At 36.5% G+C, this 24,384-nt stretch overlaps 1 protein-coding gene across 1 annotated transcript in view; it reads right to left on the bottom strand.

Annotated features, from left to right (window-relative positions):
* The window catches only part of TINAG (tubulointerstitial nephritis antigen), a 202,887-nt gene that overhangs the window by 84,055 nt on the left and 94,448 nt on the right, over positions 1–24,384 (bottom strand). The window contains exons 8-9 of the mRNA XM_036769096.1: positions 18,005–18,050; positions 9,533–9,656 (exon numbers count right to left, since the gene is read on the bottom strand). Coding sequence (XP_036624991.1) covers positions 9,533–9,656; positions 18,005–18,050 — 170 coding nt within the window. The remainder of the gene's footprint in view (positions 1–9,532; positions 9,657–18,004; positions 18,051–24,384) is intronic.

Consider the following 24,384-nt stretch of genomic DNA (forward strand, 5'->3'; position numbering starts at 1 on the left):
TTATTTATTTTATAATTGAAATTGTAATTTTTTTAAATCATGAAATGATGGGCTTTCCCCCAAGTTTTAGAGATTATTAGATATTATTTTTAAAATAATTCTTAGATGGGTTGAAAAAGAGATTTTCTAGTGGATAAAGCAACAGACCTGGAATCAAGAAGATCTGAATTCAAATCTGGTCTGAGACACTTACTAACTGTGTGACCCTGGGGAAGTTAACCCTGTTTGCTTCAGTTCTTCACTTGCAAAAATGAGCTGGAGAAGGAAATAGCAAACCATGCAGTATCTTTGCCAAGCAAACCCCAAATAGGGTCATGAAGAATTGGACACAAATGAAAAGAAATGACTCAATAACAAAGTATTTCACAGTATTTCAAATAAAGAAAATTAATAACCTTTAAGGTGTCGTACAAGTCCCAGTCCTACCAAAAACTTGAGACCTTGGACACTTAACCTCTCTGGTTCTTAATTTTCTAATCTATAATTTGAAAGAGTTTGACTAGATGAGAGATGGTAGTATGTTTCATCAGAAAGAAAACAGGATTTGGAGTCCAAAATGTCTGAATTTGAACCAAAGCTCAGATAATTACTAATTGTATGACCTTTGACAAGTGACTTAATCCCTTTGAATCTCAGTTTCCTTATTTGTAAATATTGTGGTCTTTTTAAATTAACATAGAGAAGGAGAAAAAATACTAAAGAAAATAATTCAAAATTGATATAAAAGAAGTGTTTTTCCACAACTGACACTGAGGAAACTGGAATGAGATTCTCAAACCTGAATTAGCAACAGGAAATTCTAAATTATCTACTGTAGATTTTAAATGAGAAAATAATCTTGTAATTTTCCTTCTTGGTCTTTCAGCATATATACTTCCCCCCACCCCCTTCTTGCCCCAGTAATCATCAGAAAGTAAAAATGTAAACCAAGGAAAGGGAGAGTGGTTACTACTCACTCTTGGTTATTCATATAAAAGTAATGAAGCAATAAGAAAATTATAAAACATTGTTAGAAGACTGCGAAGTCTTGGTCAGGAAATTGAAGAACTTAGAGTGACAGGTTACACTGTTGTTGTGATCAAAAAGTGAAGGATTCAGGAGAGAAAATCAATTTTGGAAATGAACAGTTATTTAAACTATTCACCTTAATCTCTTCAACTATAAATTAGGAACAATAATGCCACCTATCGGACATTTTCAGGAGGCAAGATGGCAGAGTAAGCAGTAAATCATAGTCACTCTCCCATATTCACCTCCCAGCAACCATAAAAGAGCACCCCAGAACAAATCCTGGAGCAGCAGGATCAATGGAAAAATGGGGTGAAGAAGTCTTTTAGCATGGGAGACTACAAGGATTGGCATGAAATCCAATATCACTCCAATAAAAGGGGAGAGCATTCCAAGACAGAGAGCATTTCAGCAAGTCAGCATCAAGCCCCTCTGCAACCAACCAGTGGGAGAACCTGAGCCCCAGTGTGGTGGAGAAGGCAAATACCAACACCCGGCCTCCTTCTCCCTCTGTCCTCCCACCACATGCCTTAGCATGGCTAGACATTTCCACATGCCTCCATGTAGCCCTGGGAAATGCAGAAAACCCTCACCTGGCTTCAGCACACACCAAACACCACCATTAGGACCCCAGCTCAGCACCAGGTAAGCTGCCAGACCTTACAGCCTCCAGCAGTGCCAACCACCCCCCACTTCATCCCTGAACACAGCACCAGACATGAAGGTCCCCCAGGGGCCTCAAGGCACCATCAGTACAATACCAGGTAAACAGCCACGCCCTGCAGCCACTGACATAAGAAGCCTGAGACAGAGTCCCATCCACACTGGGAGAAGAGATCAAATGTAAAAGAAAGGGAAAATATACCAAAAATGAGCAGGAAAGAAAAGAATCTGACCATGGAAAGTTGTTATGATGACAGGGAAGACCAAGTTAAAAGGTCAGAAGAGGACAAGAATGTCGAAACACCTATGGGCAGAACCCCAAAGAAAAATGGGAAGTGGTCTCAAACCCAGAAAGAACTACTGGAAGAGCACAAAAAGAACCTTAAAAATCATATCAGAGAGGTAGAAAAATAGGAAAAGAAATGAAAGTGCTGTAAGAGAATTATGAAAAAAGTGTCAAGCTTAGGAAACTTAGAAAACAGCTTAAACTGCTTAAAAAGTAGGATTGGCCAAATGGAAAAGGAGACACAAAAAATTGCCTGAAGAAAACAACTCCTTAAAGATTACAATCAGCCAAATGAAATAGAAAGTACAAAAGCTAATTGAGGAAAAGAACACCTTAAAATTAGAATTGGGCAAGTAGAAGCTAATGACTCCTTGAGATATGATTTGTTTGATCGATTGATCAAACAAATTCAAAAGAATGAAAAATGGAAGAAAAGTTAAAGTATCTCATGGGAAAAATAATTGATCTGGAAAATAGATTCAGGAGAGACAATATCATAATCATAAGACTACCAGAAAGCCATAACCAAAAGGAGGCCATGGACAGCATCTTCCAAGAAATCATCAAGGCAAATTGCCCTATTGTCCTAGAACAAGAGAGCAAAATAAGAATTGAAAGAACACACTGACCACCTCAGGAAGTAGATCTCAAAATAAAAACCCCAAGGAACATTATAGCCAAATTTCAGAACTGTCAGGTGAAGGAATAAATACTACAAGTGGCCAGAAAGAAACAATGCAAATATTGGGGAACTGCAATCAGGATTACACAGGATTCAGCAGCTGCAATATTAAAGGATCAAAGGTCATGGAACATGATATTCTGAAAGGCAAAGAAGCTAGAATTAAAACCAAGAATCACTCACTCAGCAAAGTGCACCATAAAACTCCAAGGAAAAAAATGGTCAGAAAGACAGACAGGCAGACATAAAAGTCATCAATAATGTAATGTTAAAACAGACATTCGGGAGATAGAAACAAGTAAGTGTTGGAGGATGAAAACAAGCGTGCCCTACAGTTCTATAACAATAGAGTCATGGGAGATAAAGTTCAGCATAAGCATAGGTTGTTGAAAAAATCAAAGGATAACCAAAAAGAGGGGACTTTGATGATAGTGGGAATAAGAGGAGGATCAAAGAACACCTAGAACCGGTACTTGAGATTGATACCAGATTAGGAAGAGCTCAATCTGTTAAATTCTTATTTACTTCTCATTTTCTCTGCAAAGAATAATGGACTAAAAAGACAGGACAACAAAATGCCTAATAGGAAGATGAAACTAAGGATTTTTTTTTAGAATTAAAACTATAAAGAATCTCGTACACCCTCTAATTCAGAGCCCTCATTTTACACATGAGAAAACTGAAGCTGGAAAATTCAATTGACTTGACTAAGGTCATATCATAAAAATAGGAGGGCCAGGATTTGAAGATAGATCCACTGGCTCCAAATTCAGGACTCTTTCCTATGAAATCATCCTGAAATAGAGACTAATATGCTGTCTTTTTGAGTTTGTCACCTGGCCCAGATGAACTGCAGTCCTGAATGTTTTGGCAGATATAAATGCTGACCCAGTATTAGAGAAAGGGGTGAATAGCATATGCACTACCAGACTAACAAAGAAAAGGAAAAAGAATGGAATTGGTGAGTTTGACTTCAATTGCTAGAAATTTTCTAGAATTTTATCTTTAAAGAGAAGGCTAATAAGAAGGCTAGGAAAAGAACTGGTATTGAGAGTGAGGTAACAAGGTTTTATCAAAAACAGATCATGTCAGAATAACCATATGTGGTTGGTTTATTTTCTAGAGTTACCAAATTGGTAGGTTAGGGGGATGTTGTAGCTAAAATTTTCCTCAATTTTAGCTAACTATTTGATGAACTCTCCCAGAACTTAGTATAAAGGCTGGTTCATTAAATCAACCCTCAATACTTGCTAATTGACTTGAGGAAGATATGGAAAGAGTTGGGCTTAGTAGTAATTCAATTAAAGAGATTCAGTGTGTAGCACAGTCTCTAACACGTAATAACATATCCAGGACATAGTGGGCATTTAATAAAAGCTTGATGAATTGAACTGAATTGAATTTTGAATTGGTTGAATGTTTGGATACCAAAAGTGCTCATTAATGACTTGCGTCAACTTGTAAGGAATTCTCCAGTAAAATGCTCCCAAAGAATCTGTGCATGTCCCCGTAATTTGTAAAAAATTGTCAATAACTTGAACATAGATTAACTTGAGCATAGATGGTATGCTTATCACATTTGCAGAAGATGGAATGCTGGTAAACAATAACTGACACACTGGACAACCGTAAGAGTTTTCAAAAGGGCCTTGACAGACTAGAACATCAACCTGAATCTGGTAAAAGTTTTAATTAAGATAAATAAAAAATCTTGATTTGCACTAAAACAATCTATCCCACAATATGAGGTAGGGAAGAGTAGGTAGAAGACAGGTTAACTGAAAAATTAAATTAAATTTGGAATTTTAATGGACTGCAAACTCATGATGAGTCATCCTTGTGATATGAAATCCAAGAGAGTTATTGCAAAATTAGACTGCATTGAAAGCCATAGTGTTCAGGAGAAAGGAAGTGGTGGGTGACAATCCCACTTCATTTGTCCTAATAAGACCACATCTGTAGACTTACTTTACTATATTTATACAACCTTCAACAAGTAACTTAACCTCTCTGGGTTTCATGGCTTCCTAATGGGTAAAATGTTTGATCAAATGACCTCTATGGTCTTTGCACCTCTGAATACCATAATCTCATGATTTTTTAAGGTTCCTTCCAAGTCTATGACTATAATTCTAAATAAGAATGCCACAGTGAGGCTTCATACGATAGCTCTTTTCTTCATGAGTTAATAGGATTTTGTTATAACAGATTTAAAAGCTACTCCATGGGAGAAAGTTAAGCACTCTGGCAAGGTACATTGCCTTACTTGAGCCCTTGGAATACTTTTTTTTTAATTCAATGAAGCATCATCTTCCTAAGTGTCGTAATTAGAAAATTAGTAGTTACTAAAGAAGAAATAAATTAAACTCTACCACTGAACTCTAATGCTTCAGTGAACTAAACAGTACCCAAGTGGTCTGAAATAATTCTAAAATAACCCAATTCACTCACAGGGAGTAGTGTACCCACTGGAAGAATTGGCCTCATTAAATGCCACTTGGATATACCAAGTTTGAAAAGGCTCCACTTTTCTAGGAGCTTAGAAGGTGAAAAAAAATCTCTAGCTATATAAGCCAAAATACAAATTAAATAAAGTTGACTAGACCAATTAAATATCAAAATATTGGCATTTCGTACAAGGTTTCATACATGCCATTTATTTGAAAGTAAAAAATACAACATGACAGACAGTGGATAGGGAGCGTTCCTCAAAGAAGACCAGGGTTCAAGGTCTACCTCTGACATATACTTGCTGTGTGATCTTGGGCAAATCAGTTAACCTCTTGATGCTCCCAGGCGCTTATATAAATTGAAAACAAGTAGAGGAAATTTCCAACTTAGTAGATAGGTATACATACCTACATATATACATACATACATATATATGCATACACATGTATACATATGTGTGTTTAATATATACTTATAAATATACATGCACATATACACAAATATATACATACATACCTATATGCATGTATGTATTCACACATATGTACATATATATACACATGTGTGTGTGTGAAATCACATCTGGTTAAAAGAAGGTCATAGAAAAACAGGTGGCCCTAATAAAATTAACTTCTCACTTTCAGTTCATGAATGTAGATTCCATGGATAAGGTGGCATTTTAAGTGTTCTTTTTATGGTAGACGGGAATGAAATTGATCACCTGGCAGTGGAAGACATCTCCTACATAAAGGAAATTGATGGAGAGGAGTGAAACTAACCCTAGGATACTCTGAAGAAGATATCAGTAAAAGGAAATGAAATAAAGTTTGAGTGAAAACAAGAAAGCAAAATAAATGAAGAAAGTTGTATCATTTTTTTCCTGGTGAAGGAAACTGATATCTAGGCTTGGAAGTTAAAGCAATTAGGGAACCTCTGGAGGGTTTTAGGGAACAAACTATTTAAGCTGTAGAAGAAAAGGTGAGAAAGTTAGAAGTACCACCTCTGTTCAGCTCCTCTCAGACCATCTCTTTCACTTCCTTGATGCCACTGAAAGATTGGACTCAACCTCCTGGAATCACCCTAGGCTTTGATAGGACAGCTTTGCTGTCAATCCTAGACTAATACTATGGTGGTGGGGCCAGGAAAGGTTATTGTACACTGATTCATGCAGAAAGAAGTAGCAGAATGTCATAGAATTTGTGACCACGAGATTGTTGATACAAGAAGTGAAGATCAATGAGGATGAATTCAAAATACCTCATCTCTCCCAGATTACTTGTTCACTCTCAAGCGAAAGTTGAATGAAAGAAGAGGTATAATAAATGTGGCTTTGCAGAATCCAATTTGATTTGGCTGCAAGAAACCTTGCCAAGTACCTTGCAAGAAATACTTTAAAGACAGGACACAGAGTGGGGTAGGGAGTGATCACAGACTTCTAGACTAGATAACACTACCTTCTTAAATAGGGAATGTCAGAAGAAATATGATTGAGCTACAACAATCAAAGAGACTATTTGACCCTCTGTTGTGTGGATCCAGTTTCCTTGCTGCTGTATTGTCTAGAATTAGTGTGATGATGCAAAGCTATCTGAGGCTGGTGACCAGCATTATCAAGAAGAATGCTCCTCTCATTCACTCTCTCTTTTGAGGATGGTATTATTCTTTTCCCTCCACTCAACTGAGTTCTGCCCTTTGAAGGAGTGCACTTCTTTCAAACTAGCTATGGGAAAACAATGGGAAGGGGAAACAGTCCAGGTTCCATACCCTAAATCACTCCAAGCTCAGCATAGCATAGTCATTCCCAGACAAAGCTGTTGGCTCATTTGCCTTGGAATTTCAAAATCAAAGTTTCAATCTCTTTCTCTGCTCTGGGAAGTTAGAAAAATACAAATCAATAATATTCTTTCCACAACTCAAGACCCCCAAGGCCTGGGGTAACCCCCAGGCAAAAATTTTTCTGGTCAAATATACCCCTCAATTGTCAAATTTTTCCCCTGGGTATTCTCTCCTCCCTCAATTCTTCTGTAACATTTGTACAAAGACTCACCTAGGTTTTCATCATTATGGTCAACTGTTTTATCATATTTAATGACATAGTAAACAGAAAACCAAAGAAACTCTTAAGGAATAGAGATTCAGAGAATAGGCATACCTCTTCTAAGAAGAGTGGAGGGGAAAAGTGGAGGAAGGGGTGAGATTTTACCAGCTTTCATCTCTTCTCTCCAAACCATTCTAGCAAACTTAGAAATTATGTGTTCTATGAATCTTATGCATGATTTGATCATGTAGCTTAATCATGTGATATTCTCTCTCTACAGTTTCCTGGGACACTCTAGTAGGTTCCTGGTACAGCTAATGTTTGGCCATAGTAGTAACGCTTTTGTGTGCCTACAAACCTGCTCTAACACCCATGCTAGCACACCTATCCTTGGTGATTCCTGGCTTCAGCTTCCCATAGTCTCTCTTGGTGTAGGAAAGGTTAGGTTATCATTTTATCCTTCAAAGCCTAATCCATCAGTGCAGAGTTAGGACAAATTACCTGTGTTAAGCAAGGGAACACTGGTGGATTTACCCCTTGACCAACAAACATCCATCTCCAATGTCTATCTTCTTGGCAACCCCAAGGGGTGCTACAAATGTTTGGGGTTTTTTCCTTTGTTTTCACTTGAACATACATTAAAACAAAAACATTTATTTATATGGATATAATATTTATTAAGTCAATGAGCATTAATAAATTGCACTCGGTTTCCCCACATTCTCCGATCTTCCTTATACTTTGTACTTATAGTAGCACTGAAAAAAGAACCCAACACCACTCTCCACACCTATTTCTTATTCTTCCCTCACTCATGCAAGCCTAAAATTAAACATATATGCAACAAATTGTCTTTATGTTCAGCATGGAGTTTAAAATGAAAGGAAAGTGAGCGGTGAGCAATGTCTGTCCTTCTAATTATATACTGACCTTTATAAAAATAACTAATCAATCAACAAGCATTCTTTAAATACCTACCTACTAAGTGTCAGGCATTGTGCTAGAGTCTGGAGATACAAAGGCAAAAATGAAACAGTTCCAGTCTTCAAGGAGCTTGCCTTCTATTCAGGAAAATGGCATGTATAGGTGAATATGTGTATATACACACATACATACACATATATATGATGTATGTATGTATATACAGAATAAGTGCAGCCAAATGGCTCAGTGGTTAGGACACAGGGCCTGGAGTCAGGAAGACCTGTGTTCAAATCCAGCCTCAGACACTTACTAATGGTGTGACCCTGGGTAAGTCACTTAACCTCTGTTTGACTTATTTCATGGGAGATGAAAATGGCAAACCACTCTAGTATCATTGCCATGAAAACTCCATGGATAGGATTGGTGTGCTATGATCCATGGGGTCAGGAATAGTGGGACATAAATCAACAACAAAAAAATCATTAGATTTGAGGGGTATACAAAATGGTTTAATGTAGGAACCAGCATTTGACCTGATTCTTAAAGGAAATAAAGGTTTCCCTAAAGTAGAAATGAGGAAAGATTTCAATACTGAACTAGAAAAGAGCCAGTGGGAAGGCCAAGCCACTGCAAAGGGATTCACTGTAAGCCATAGAAAAAAGACTAGTTTGGGTAAACTAGTAGGAATGAAAGTAGATGGAAAAAGTGAATAAAAGGAAGACATTGATATTTATGGAATTGCAAAGTATCTGGCATAGTCTTTGCTTAATAAATGTTTACTGATTACTTTATTCTGGAAATAGTAACACTAGCCTACAGTTATCTAGCACTTTGAGCTTATAATGTCTTAAATATCCTATTGGATCCTCATAAAAATACTGTGAGAGGAGAATGCAGCCTCCTTGAAAGCAGGGCCCTTTTCACTAAGTATCTGCCACAAATCAATACTGAAGAAATGCTTGTTGAAGTAAATTGAAATCCTACTTTATGGATGAGGAATCTGTGCCTGGAAAAAGCAAAAGGATTTGCCCAAGTTTGTACATTTCAGTGGAAAAGTCAAAGTTAAATACTTATCTTCTGACTCCTTGACCACTTCCAGCACACCAATCTGTTAAATGTTAGTATTTATTTAAATATCAAAGGCTTATGGACTCCTTTGGAACATTGCCACCTTCTTATACAAAGGTACATTCTGTGGCATAGTTGAACAGACCACTGGCTATGGAGTCAAAAGACCCCAGTTCAAATCATGCCTCTGGTGCTTTCCTATCTCTATGACCCTGGCCAAATCAAAATCTCTCTGGACTTCAGTTTCTATCATAAAGGGAGCTGGAGTAAGTGGCCTCTGAGATCCCTTCCATATCTAAGATCTATGATCTATAATTTTCATTTAGAAGTTCCATTCCCCATGGGTATACAACAATGCCATGAGTTGCTTTTTCAGAAGCCTTGATAGAATACCTATACCAATTTGACTTACCCAGTGAGTTTGACTGCATGTGTGCGTAGATTTCTGTATTTTTCTGATTCATCCTTTATGCTGTTGACGTGTCTATATATTCCTGTTTTGTAATGGAAGAAATCTTCATGGACTTGCATTATTGCTAGAAGAAAAGTCAACAACATAATTGACAATAAAAAAACTATGAAGAAAACATTGCGGTCTTTTTCCAAGCAAATCTCTGCATCCTTTCCCTGGGATCTCAACTTTAAAAGGACTACACAATTGGGCTCAATTTTCTCTTTTTAATTTAATCAGTTGTGTTTTTCTTATTCTATAACAAGGTTATTGGAATATTTATAATATTATTTAAATCTATATTGTGCTTATTAAAATCCATCTAATATAGATCAAAGAAAACACACTATTACTAGAAATTGAACCACTAGCAATCAAGTCCTTCCACAATGGGCAAGTGATTGCTTTTTCTCTGTTAACCCTGTTTTCCACCACAAGCCTATAAAAACTCCAATTAAGCCTCCGATGAAGGGTGAGCCTCAAAAAAGAGGCTTAAATCATTGTTCTTAATCCTCCAATAAATGTAAAACTTTCTTTGGCAAGTCTGAATGAAAAGCTGTACTTTGGAGTAAAGACATGATGCCAAGATTTTATTCTTCAAATCCTTGGGAAAGAAGCCAATAGTAGGATTTTTTAAAAATAAAAAATAGCATTTATAAAGTACAAAAAATGTGCTCTCTGATTAATTCTTTCTGATATTATAGACCGTTCTGTTGAGGGGTTGGGGCAATGCAAGGTGAAGGGCTTCCAAATTGCTTACAGAAGCCAACATCCCTTTAAAATTTCATAGGAGTATAGGCAGAGGGAATAGAAACTGTGTAAATTGTTGGACCATGAGTTTGAAGTGCATTTCATTCATTTGCTTAGTAAATATTTATTGAGTTCTTCCTACGAGCAAGCCACTGATAATAAAATCTCACATGTAAATAGTGCTTGGAAATTTGGAACTTGGAAGTACTTATCCAATACAAACCCAGTGAAGTATGTATCATAAGCAGTGTTATCCCCCATAAGGAAAATGGGCCCCAGTGTGTAAAGTGATTTGCCCAAGTGTGGTGTGGCAGTTGGTGTATAAAAATATCAGTTAACATTTATATAGGGCTATAAGGTTTCCAAAGTGATTTTACACACACACACACACACACACACACACACACACACACACACACACCTCTGCACATGTATAATCTCATTGGATCCTTACAACAACCCTTGGAGGTAGGCTGTATTATTATAGGATACTTACAACAACCTTTGAATGTAAATATGAATTAACCCACAAAGGATTGTAAGAATTTACAGTATTGTAGTGACTAAAGGATTTTGTTTTTGTCTCTTTCCCATTACTTCTGCTTCTTTTAAATTCTATAGAATGTGAAACACATCACTCTTGTACTAATGGATAGATTGATAGCTTTTTGAGTCTGAAAGATGAGTCTGAATCTTGCCACAGACACTCATCAGCTATGTGATCACGGACAAGTCTCTTAACCTGCTTTACTTTCCTCATCCAAGGGTTGTTTTAAGAATTCAGTGAGATTATACATGTGTGTGAATGTGTGTGCATGTATATGTATGCATGTGTGTAAACACTTTGGGAACATTATATCTCTATATAAATATTAGCTATTACTTTTATAAACCAGACTGCATTTTTAAGTCACGGTATAAGGCCTTGGTACAGTTGTTCAGTCATTTTACAATTGTGTTTAATTCTTCATAACCTTATTTGGGTTTTTTTTTTCACAAAGATATTAGAGCAGTTTGTCATTTCCTTTTCCAGCTTATTTTACTAATGAGAAACTGAGGCAAACAGGGTTAAGTGACTTGCCCAGGGTCACACAGCTGGTAATCTGAGGCCAGATTTGAAGTCAGAAAGATGAGTCCCCCGAATTTCAAGCTGAGTGCTCTATCCACTGCTTCACCCAGCTGCCTTATAAGGCCTTATACCACAACAACTAAATCAACTTTAGGATAAAAAGTGTGGTATGAGACAAAGAACACTGCAAAAGAATGAAAAAAAAGAAATTTACATGATAATTTTGTTGTATATTTGAATGCAATAGCAAGTTGTGCACAGTAGATTTGCAATTTTATGTACAATCATCTTTTTTATTTTACTGTTATGGAAATGCTTGTTTTATTCCATAAATTAAAAATAAAATTTAAAAACAAAAAAGAACACCAGATTTGATGTAAGGAGACCCATGTTAAAAATCCTTGCTCTGGCAATTACTACCTGCTTACCCTTGGGCAAGAGATTCTAATTCTCTAGGCTTCAGTTTCCTCCTGTATAAAAGGTATGTATAAATATATAAAATGAGGGCACTAATCTAGATGATCTCTGAGGCTATTTTTCCAGCTTTAAAACTCTATAGTCTTAATTTAGCATCATGGGACCAAATAATTTGAGAATTGGAAGGGACCTCAGAGCTCATATATTGGAATCCATACTTGAAGTACCTTATAGTAAAAGTAAGGCAGCCTCTGCCTGAGGACCACTAATAATAAGGAATCCACTATCTCCCTAGGCAGAAGACTGCACTTTCAGATAGTTTTATTTATTAGGAAACTTTTCCTTATGTTGAGCCAACAGCTGCCTCTCTATAATGCCCACACATTGCTCCTACTTCTGCCCTCTGGGGGCCAAACAGAACAAGGCTAATCCTTCTTCCATGTGACAGCCTAGATCAATCTAGATTTGAAAGAAAGAGCAAAGGGGAAAATGGTGCTGGTTATATAATCATTCCTGAAACTGTGTTAGTGAAGCAATGTCAGAAGCATTCCATTTTAGTTATGCTTCTCTTCCATAACTTTTTTTTCTGATAACACTCATATAGTCTCAAAGGAAGACAATTCACCTTTATCTTCTATTAACCACATATGCATAAGATTGTAAAAGTTTTCAATACTGTAGTGGCTACAGGATTTTGTTTTTGTCTCTTTCCCATTACTTCTACTTCTTTCAAATTCTATAGAATATGAAAGAACGTGATTCTTGGAAATACTGAGAATGTAGAAGAATGCATGGCATATTATTTATTCAGAATTATCTTGCTTTTCATATCCTCTTGTTCCACTGAAGGGGGGAAATTGGTTGTACATTGGCCCAAGCAATAACAAACAGACAATCAGATTGCATCCCCAGCAGAATGAGTCAACCAGCACTTTATCCATTTATAAAAATGTGCAGATATTGCCAAAAGCTTTTCTGTTCTATAGAAATAGTCAGTCCTTCAGCACTTATGACTCACCTCCTTTTGTAAACATCATGAATGGTACATGTTCTCCCATTTATCTAAAGAACTATCACCTAGAGCAGAGTTCTTTAACTGGAGGACCTTGAGTTTATTGTCATTTTAATCTTTTTTTTCTATTTTGATATAATTGGTTTCCCTTTCAATCCTATAAATTTTATTTTAAACAATTGAAAGATTATTTTGAGAAAAGTCCATGAGCTTGCCCTGACAGCCAAAGGGACATGCCAGAAAAAAATGGTTAAGAACGCCCTGTCCTAGAGAAATGCAAGTGGCATACCAGAACAACTAATTTAAAAGAGTCCCCCACTTCTAATTTTCTACACCAAGTAAAAAATTTCTTTTGTAAAGACAAAGATTTCTGCAAAGAAATTTTGCTTATGGACATGAATTAAATCCAAAAATCTCTGTAAAATTTTGTTAATTGGTCTAAGTTAGCAAGTGAAGAACACACCAGATTAGGGGACCTGGGTCAAAGTCCAAATTTTGCTACTGTATGACTTTAAATTGTAAGACCTTAGGCAAGTCAGTCAACATCTCTGAGCAAATTTTCCCACTTCTAAAATGAATCTATACGTTGAATTAAAAAACAACTTTCATTACACATAGAATTTTAGCTTACCTTTTTTCAACTACTTTTTTCTAATTTATGTGTAATTCCAACGGATTTTGTGAAATATTCTGAACAAAACTGAATCTAAACTTTCAGTGATTACAATCTGAATGGAATTGACTACTTAAAAGATGTAATGCTTAGAAAGAAGGACATAATATAGTGCAGAAAGACTCGATCTTAAAGTCAAGAGTACTTAGAATCTAAGCCTATCTCTGACATGTACTGCCTGTGTAACCCTGGGCAAGCCACTTGACCTCTTAGTGTCTCAAGCAACTCTCTGAGACTAGATGTTGCAGAGATGTAACTCTACATTGGTAGGCTGAGTTGCCAATGGGAACTTCCCTGTACCAGGAAACCCATAGGTTCAGTCCCTAGCTTCTAATAATAGGAAAACATGCAATCTGCCCTCTCCTTTTAAAACCTTAACTAAATCCTACCATTAAGCCGATTTCAACCTCTCACCCTATATCTTGCCCCTTTTCACAACAGCTTCCTAGACAGGTGATGTTTAGGCTAACTGATTCCTCAAATTCCTTAACCCTTTGCAGTCTGACTTTTGACTTCATCAAGCCACTGAAATTTCTTTCTCCAAAGTTTCAGATTACTTTTGTATATTTGTTTGAATTTTCACTTATTTTATTTTTAATTTATGGAATAAAATAAGCATGTCCATAACATAGCATAATAAAAAATTATTGCACATGAAATTGTAAATTTTTATGAACTTGTTGGTCCTTTGAAATATATATTAAAGTTATCATGTAAATTTCTTTTTTTCCCTCCCCTGCCTCCCTAGAGATGGCTACCATTAGACATGAATGTGTGTGTGTGTCTGTGTATGTGTGCATGCACATGTGTTTTGTCAGATCCCATGGATTTTTCTCAGTCCTCATCCTTCATGATCTCTCTACAACCTTGGTCTCTATTGACCATGACCTATTTGAGATGCTTTCCTTTCATGGTTTTCCAGCCATTTTTCTCTCTTTATTCTTCCCCATGTGTCTTATAACTCTTTCTCAGTATCCCTTGCTGACTCATAATCAAAATCATGCTAATAGTGGTTGTGCCCCTAAGGCTGTGCTCCAGTGTCCTTTCTCTTACCACTCAACACATTCTCTTGGTGAATTCATCAGGTTTCTTATATTTCATTGTGATCTCTATGCAGCCTCAATCTCTTCCCTTTGAACTCTATACATCTCTATCTGCTAAACATTTATGCCTAGAATGTACTTCCTCTTCACCTCTGCCTCTCACAATGGTTAATTTCCTTAAAAGTTATTTTCAAACACAACCTCCTTCAGGAGTTGTCGTCTTTTTTTTTTCCTTTCCTAATCCCCCCCCCCCATCTTCTTAGGTTCGAGTATTTTATTGTATGTATTTTTATTATATATTTATTTATAAATTTATGTATGTGTATTTATGCATGAGGTCTCTCTTACTAAAATGTACACTCCTGGAGGAGATTTGTATTTACTTCTCTGGAGCCTAATACATTAGCTGGTACATAGTAGGTGCAAGCTAAATTATTGACTGACTGATTGAAAAATGGCCAATTACATGGTGTAATAGTTAATCAGAATCCATCAATCTGAGTTTGAATCTTGATAAAACATTTCTGCTCTTTTATTAACATATGTGTATGTATATGCATATTATATATATATATATATATATATATATATACACATAGATATACATACATACGTAGTTTATTCTAGTATAACGTATGTATGTGGTGGATATTCTGAGCTCAAGAGTTCTGAGCTCCAATGAATTATGCTGATCCGGTGTCCAAACTAAGTTTGATATGGGGCCACCAGCTTGTCCAAGGAGATGCAATGCTGCCTAGGTCAGAAATGGAGTAGATCAAAGCTCTCATGCCAATCAGTAGGATGTCCAGCCAATATGCATAGCATCTAAATTTCAGGTGTGGGTGAGATTTTTTGAAAGATTTTTTTACTGACTAAGCTTTCTCTGTTAAGTTTTTTTAACAATCATAAATTCAGTTTAACATAATGTGGCCTCTATTATTCTAATAATATTCAAAATTGGACCTACTTTTCCCCCTTTAATGATAAGCTCAGCTGAATTTCATTTTCCTTGGAAAGTCAGAAAGAAATTTTTTTTGGAGAGTCACTGTAGTACATGGCATCAGTCAAAGGGAAGGAGGGATCATTTATACTCTCCATTCATTTAGTTAAATTTGCCAAAAATTACTTGGTTAGTTGGCAAGGAGAGTTTGCATCTGTCTATAGCCTTTTGACAGCCATAATAAGGATTTAATTCTCCAAGCCATATTTGCCATTCCAACTATCTGATGCCTGCTAGTTAGTCTACCTCTCTCCTTCACTGTGATGTCAAGAAGTTATTTACTAGTATCTATTTTATCATCAAAGTATCTTTTCTAATGATGAAAATGGATTCTAGTAAACCATTCTGAGGAGTTCAGAAAACAACAAGCATTCATTGAGTGTCTTTTATTTTCCAGACACTACCCTAGGCCTTGGGGACACAAAGAATTAAACAATTCTTACTGTCAATGAGTTATGTTTGATAATAAATGTGCTGTGTTCAATATCTTTGGTGAATGGTTGTTATATCAAAATTTGCCAATAAATGGAAATTGAGGGAAGGTTCAGAAAGGGAAGTATCTATCAAAAGACAGAGACCTTAAAATGGAAAACAAAAAGAAATCTCCTAGGAATATTGTTGCCAAATTCCAGAGCTCCCAGATCAAGGAGAAAATACTGCAAGCAGCCAGAAAGAAACAATTTGAGTATTGTGGAAACCCAATCAGAATAACCCAGGATCTGGCAGCTTCTACATTAAGAGATTGAAGGGCTTGGAATGCGATATTCCAGAGGTCAATGGAGCTAGGATTAAAACCTAGAATCACCTACCCAGCAAAACTGAGTATCATGTTCCAAGGCAAAATATGGATTTTCAATAAAATAGAGGACTTTCAAGCTTTCTCAGTGAAAAGACCAGAACTGAATAGAAAATTTGACTTTCAAACACAAGAATCAAGAGAAGCATGAAAAGGTAATCAAGAAATGGAAATTGCAAGGGACTTACTAAAGTTGAACTGTTTTGTTTACATTCCTACATGGAAAGATGATGAGTATGATTCATGAGACCTCAGTATTAGGATAGTTGAAGGGAATATGCATGTGTATATATATATATGTTTATGTATATATATAAGTGAATGTGTGTGTATGTATGTATGTATGTGTATATGCATGCATGTGTATGTATGTATATACATATCTGTGTGTGTTTGTATATATATGTACATATGTATATATGTGTGTATGTGTATGTGTATATACATATGTAAAAGAGAGAGAGCAGACACAGGGTGAGTTGAAGATGAAGGGAAGATATCTAAAAGAAATAAAATGAAATTAAGGGATGAGAGAGCAACATACTGAGAGAGGGAGATAGGGAGAGATAGAATAGGGTGGATTATCTCACATAAAGGTGGCAAGAGGAAGCAGTTCTGTGGGAGGAGGGGAGAGGGCAGGTGAGGGGGGAATGAGTGACCCTTGCTCTCATCAGATTTGGCCTGAGAAGGGAATACCATACATACTCAGTTGGGTATCTTACCCCACAGGAAAGAAGAGGGAGGAAGATAAAAAAAATAAAAGGGGGGAGAATGATGGAGGGGAGGGCAGATGGGGGTGGAGGTAATCAAAACAAACACTTTGGAAAGGGGACAGGGTCAAGGGAGAAAATTCAATAAAGGGGGATAGGTTAGGAAGGAGCAAAATATAGTTAGTCTTTCACAACATGAGTATTGTGGAGGGGTTATACATAATGATACATATGTGGCCTATGTTGAATTGCTTGACTTCTTAGGGAGAGTGGGTGGGAAGGGAAGAGGGGAGAGAATTTGGAACTCAAAGTTTTAAAAACAGATGTTCAAAAACAAAAAAAAAAGTTTTTGCATGCAACTAAAAAATAAGATACACAGGCAATGGGGCATAGAAATTTATCTTGCCCTACAAGAAAGGAAGGGAAAAGGGGATGAGAGGGGAGGGGGTGATAGAGGGGAGGGCTGACTGGGGAACAGGGCAACCAGAATATATGCCACCTTGGAGTGGGGGGGAGGGTAGAAATGGGGAGAAAATTTGTAATTCAAACTGTTGTGAAAATCAATGCTGAAAACCAAATATGTTTAAATAAATAAATTTAAATAAAAATAGGAAAAAAAATGGAAAACAGCAAAACTAAAGAAAGATTTCTGTGTTGGGAATTAAATTAAAACCGTAAATGCCATAGGAACTCCAGAGAGAAAAATCGAGGAGCCAGCCTAGGGTAATAGGTAGAGGAAGTAACCTTACAAACGTAATAATAGTTGATAAACTTTTTCAAATGAACACAACCTTTGTTATCGCACTGAGTACAGCTCTTACAAATATTATTTCTAGATCTATAGAACTCCACTGCACATTTAAAAGTGAAGATCATTTCTCTCATAAAGATACTAACATGATAAACATGCTCTTACACCCAAGAAACAAATATGTCATATTAGTCTTTGTTTTTATCACTAACCTTGTACTGGCCCATTCTGCATGATTTCTTTCATTATTTCAGTTTCCTAGAAGGAAACAAGAATGTAAAAGTCAACATCATTACCAGTGAGAACTATTTGGTATAGAAATTCTGGTAGGTCTTTCTGCACAAATTTTGTTTGCTAACTGTTTATAATTGAACATGCTTTGGAAATCAGATTAGCAGAATCTTAGAGTAGGAAGGGGTCTAGTCCAATCCCCAGATGAACAAAAATCCTCTAATGAAATACTGTGTGTAAAGTATTTTACAAACCTTAAAATATTATATAAACATCAATTATTACTACTAATATCATATCAGGGCATGATCATCCAAGTTTTGTTTAAAGACTTTCAGTGAGGCAAGGTCCATAACTTCCCAAGGGACTCTGTTCCTCTTTAGGATAGCACTAATTGTTAGGAAGTTTTTCCTCACATCAAGATTTAATTATACAAACTCATAGGATCCAAGGAGATCAAATTTAACTCTTACAGGTACTTTAAAGATAATTTACTCTTAGTCCTAACCCTCATTTTCCAGGTGAAGAAATAGAGAGGTACGTGAACTTGCGAAAGGTCACATAGGTTTAAGTGGTAGAGATAGGATATGAACCCAGTACTTCCTACTTCAAATCCAGTGCTTTGTCCATAATACTAGTCAGTTTCATTCACACTTCATAGCTTTGCCCTCTTGAGCCAAGCAGAACATATACATATAATTTCTCTATCATACAAGAGCCATTCCAGATACTTGAAAATAATTATCATATCTTCCCTAAGTCTACTTTGCTCCAGTCCCAACATTCCACACTGCATCAACACCACTCTTCTCCACTGATTCACCTCTAGGTTGCCTTTCATCACATTTTTTTATTGATTCCTTAAATATTCTTGACCTCTTATTCTTTTAGATGAATTTTGTTATTATTATCCTAGCTCTATAAAGTAATTCTTTGGTAGTTTGGTATGGCACTGAATAAGTAAATTCACTTAGTTAAAATTGTCATTTTATTATATTTACTCAGCCTACTGTAATGGCAAGTAACAAGGACTTTTTGTTGTCTTTTGTTTTGGAGGGCTTTTTAGCACTAAGGCCGTCAAGTGCCTTTGAGTCTTGTCTTTGTTTCAATCAAGAGTGTTTGAGTTGGGAGTCTTTGATGACCTGCTTAAGTCACGGGAAGTCTTAGGTCATATGGGTTTGAGTCACATGGTTCTAATACCTTCTAACCCTGAAGAAGTGTGTGTGTGTGTGTGTGTGTGTGTGTGTGTGTGTGTGTGTGTGTACACACAGTATTTGAATGATTTCTTTCTGGCTGCTTGAAGTATTTTCTCTTTGACCTCCAACTCTGGGATTTGATTATAATATTCCCGGGATTTTGAGATCTCTTTCAAATTATGGTCGGTGGATTCTTTCAGTTTTTATATTCCCCTATGGTTTTAGCATATAAGACCAGTTTTCTTTTGTAATTTTTTTTGAAAAATGATAGCTAGGTTCTTTCTTTGATCCTGGATTACTGTTACCTCAATAATTCTTAAATTATCTCTCTTTGGTCTATTTTTAGGTCAGGTGTTTTATGATGAGACATTCACAATTTCTTAATTTTTTTTCATTCTTTTCACTCTGTTTTATTTCTTCTTATTGTCTCATGAGGCTATTAGCTTCAACTTATCCAGTTCTAATTTTTGAGGAATTATTTTCTTCAGCAAGCTTTTTAATGTATTTTTCTATTTGGCCAATTCTACTTTTTAAAGAGTTATTTTAGTCAGCAAAGTTTTGTACTTCTTTTACCATTTGGCCAGGTGTTTTTAAGGTATTATTTTCTTAAGTATTTTGTGTGCCTCTTTTACCAAGATGTTATTTATCTTTTCATAATTTTCTTTCAGCACTTTTATTTATTTTCCTATTTTTCCCTCTACCACTATTCTTTTGATTCTTAAAACCTTTTTTAGCTTTTTCAGAAATTCTTGTTGGTCTTGCATCCAATTCACATTTTTCCTGTAAGACTTCACTGGTAGATGTTTTAATGCCATTGCTTTTTTCCTAGTTTGTGTCTTAATGTTTCTGGTCATCATAATAGCTTTGATTGATTGTGGTTTGTTTGTTCATTTGTTTGTTTTCCCATTGCCCCAGCCTATTTCTTAACTTTTAAATTTTTGTTAAAGTTGGACTATTTTACTGGGGGTGGGGATGGGTGGCTCTTTCCCAAGCTTCAGGTTTTTTTAGCTTCTATTTTCAGAGCTCTTTTGGGTCCTTGGAAGTTTTTGGTTCTTGCAAGGTTGTATGATCTGGAAAGAGGTTTGTTCACTGCTCTGGTCCTTTCCCAAGAAAGGCTCCTCATCTCTTGCAGGTACAAGCAATAGAGTTCTTCAAGGGCCCTGATCCCTTAAATACATAAGCAGTATTACATGTCAGTGACCCTTATCGCTTGGGATATTGTTCTTTAGGGCCCTTACTCCATTGTGATGAAAGTGATTCTGATCCTCACCCCTGATCCCTTTGACCTCAAATATGCCTCTTTGCCATGGAATTGGGACCTAGACATAGGTATAGACAATAGAGTTGCCAAATAGCACCTGCTCCTGTGTCCAGTGTTAGATCATGGGTCCCCTCTAACTTCTCTCACCAACTGTCCAATCCCTTTACAATCTCTGGCTTGATAATTACTGAAACTGCTCCTGCTGCTGTTGCTGTTGTCACCAATGCCTCCAGCTGGTGTTACCACCTTATGAACTCCAAGCCAGCCCCCACCCCAGTGTGACAAAACTCTCCTGACCTAAGCTTTCTTGGGCTGGAAAAGTGTCCATCTGGGACTTCTGTTGGCTCTGCCCCTTTAGAATTTGATTTGAGGCATTATTTTAAATTTATTTGCAAGAGAATGTTGGAAGAGTTCAGTAGTAGTTCCTCCACTCCACTGACTTGCCTGTTCCAAATTTCTTCTTGTTAAATTATTCCTAAAGTTCTAATCTTAATAAACATTTGAGGTTTAAAAATCTGTCATTCAATGCAAAAACTCTTTCTTGGCAATGTTTCATTTGCCAATTTGATAAGCATGCACTTTATGCCTTTATCTAAAGCATTAATAAGAATGTTAACCAGTATAAAACCAAGTGCAGAGAGATGGAGCAATCTACTAGGAACTTTTCTCTGAGTTGCAATTGACACATTAACTATTATTCTTTAATTTCAACCATTCAACCAGTTTAAGAATCTACACCTTTATCTTGTTCAAGTATATAGCATGAAAGAATTTACCAAATGCCTTGCTGAAAATCTAGGCAAACTGTAGCTACAAGAATTTTCTCACTTACCTTTCTAGTAATTGTCACCTAAAAAAAGTTTATATTCTGATATGATCTATTCATTTTTGGAAATATTTTATTTTATTACTCAATATTTTTAGTTTTCAACAATGATTTCCACAAGATTTTGAGTTACAAATTTTCTGCTTGTTTTGATTTTACCTTCTGGTTCTAGAATATCAGGGCAGTTTTCCTTGATAATGTCTTGAAAGATGATGTCTAGGCTCTTTTTTTGATCATGGCTTTCAGGTAGTCCAATAATTTTTAAATTTTCCCTCCTGGATCTACTTTCCAGGTCAGTGCTTTTTCCAAGGAGATATTTCACATTGTCTTCCATTTTTTCATTCTTTTGGTTCTGTTTTATAATTTCTTGATTTCTTATAAAGTCACTAGCTTCCACTTGCTCCAAATCTAATTTTTAAGGTGGTATTTTCTTCAGTGTTCATTTGGACCTCCTTTTCCACTTGGCTAATTCTGCCTTTTAAGGCATTCTTCTCCTCATTGGCTTTTTGGGGCTCTTTTGCCATTTGGGCTAGTCTATTTTTAAGGTGTTATTTTCTTCAGTATTTTTGGATCTCCTTTAGCAAGTCGTTGACTTGTTTTTCATGATTTTCTTGCATCACTCTCATTTCTCTTCCCAGTTTTTCCTCTGCTTCTCTAACTTGCTTTTCCAAATCCTTTTTGAGCTCTTCCATGGCCTGAGACCAATTCATATTTTCATTGGAGGCTTTTGGTGTAGGCTCTTTGACTTTGTTGACTTCTGGCTATATGTTTTGATCTTCTTTGTCACAAAAAAAAGATTCTATATTCTGAGTTTGAGCACTGTTACACTACCTGCTCATGTTCCCAGCCAACTACTTGACCCTTGAGCTTTTTGTCAGGGTATGAGTGCTTGTAGAGTAGTGAGTACTTTGTCCCAAGCTTTAGGGCCCTTGGGCTGCTGTTTTCAGAGATATTTCTACTCCACAGTCACCACAAGCTCTGCCACAGCAGTGCTCCTCCTCCCTCAAGAACCACCAACCAGGACTGTGACCCAGATCCAAGCAGGGCAAAGCAAGAGAACCCTGTCTCTGCAACAGCAAAGCACCCCCTGCACTCTCGCTCTGATACCCCACTTGATTCCTCCCACCATGTGGGCCAGGGACTCTAGAAGCAGCTGATGCTGGAGCTCTAGAAGCAGCTGCAGGAGCTTCATGCTGCTGCCACCCCACCACCTCCCCTGTGCCACCTCCACTGCCCCCAGGGCTGAGGTTGGACCACGCACTTCTCTCATCCAGACCCAGCAGTTTTCCCACTAACCTGCTCCATTGTCTTTGATGTTTCTGGGTTGAGAAGTCTGGTAACTGCCACAACTCAGTGATTTATGGCCCTAAGGCCTGCTCCGCCCAACTCCCTGTCTGGTCTGTGCTCCCACCATGGTGCCATAGACCCTTTCCCAGTGACCATCCAGGCATCCTGGGCTAGAGGCTTATTTCCCTCTGTTATCTCATGGGTTCTGTAGCTCTAGAATTTTTTCAGAGCCATTTTTACAGGTGTTTGGAGGGATTTGGGGGACAGCTTCAGTGAGTCCCTGTTTTCCAGCTGCCTTCTTGGCCCAACCCCTGATATGATCTATTCTTGATGACCAGACTAGCTCTTTGTGATCATTGCCTCATTTAATAAATATTTACTAGCTGTCTCTTTAATGGTATGTTCTACAATTTCACTGGAATTGAATTGTTTGCAAATTCCATTTTCTTACCATTTAAAAAATCAAAATCAAATGTTGTAGCACATCCACTGCTATCCATTCTCTTTCAAAGATCACCAACAATAGTTGGTTCATTAATGACATTTGTCAGTTCTTTCAGTAAATTAGTATATAGATCATTTGGGCCTAATTAGTTGAACTCATTAAGGACTAGAGAGTATGCCTCATCTCACTCCATATCTCTGCTTTAACTAGCTGTTATTCACTCATTTTTCTCATTTTTTCTAGGTTAAAATTAATGTACCAGGTAAAGAAAATATAAACAAAATAATAATTTAACTCCTTTTCTTTTTTTCTGCAATCAATCATGAACCCATTAACCCTTAAAATCAAAATGATATAATGATTTTATTACTTAATCTTTATCATATATATATATGTATATACATACATATATATATATATATATATATATATATATATATATATATATATATATATATATACAATAATACATATATGTAGGGGGATGGGGGGGTGGATGTAAGTGCCACTATGCGCAAAGCACTAAATTATGCCCCGGGGATACGAATAATAAAAAGAAAGACAGCCCTTGCCATCAAGAGGCTTACAATCTAATGGGGAAAGAACACACAAAAATGAAACTGGACTTGAATTCAGCTCTTCTTGATTCCTGATTCAGCTCTATGTCAGGCTTTTTTATATTCTTTCCAAATTCTGTATCTATTTCCTCTTTATGTCTAGGTGATCCACTGTTCACTCTAATGACAGCATTAGTTCTCTTTCTGCTTCTCCACATCTTCATTAAAATTATTCTACACGTTGATCTGCCATTTTTGTTTCTGAATTTCCTCACATTAAGTATATCTCATTAACATGTACTTATACTACAACTACCACCTTTTCACTTTTTACCTGTTTCTCTTTGAATCAGATATGCTCCATCTAGAAATAGTCTATTTATGAGTCTCATCCAATCATGCTTCAGTGATGCTTATGAGATAAAATTTGCCTCCTTGGAAAAAGACCTTTAGTAAATCCTCTCAAACACCTTTTATTCCTTCTCTTACAAGAGAAAGGAATAAAATGTCCATTTAGACAAAGCCATGTACAGCCACCAAGCCCAAGATACATTCATGTTTTTATATCTGTATTTACATTCATGTTTCAATGAATCCATTTTCTCATGGGTGAGAATATTCTAATAAGGAGCTAGTTGGTATAGTGAATAGAGGACTGGATTTCAGGTCGAGAAGATCTGAGTTTGGATCCTGCCTCTGATACTTATTAGCAATTCTCATTACCACTCTTATTCTCATTCCTCATCTATAAAATGAGGCTAAAAATAATATCTACCTCATAGGATTCTT

This window comes from Trichosurus vulpecula, chromosome 7 (assembly GCF_011100635.1).
Source record: "Trichosurus vulpecula isolate mTriVul1 chromosome 7, mTriVul1.pri, whole genome shotgun sequence".
In the NCBI taxonomy this organism is placed as follows: domain Eukaryota; kingdom Metazoa; phylum Chordata; class Mammalia; order Diprotodontia; family Phalangeridae; genus Trichosurus; species Trichosurus vulpecula.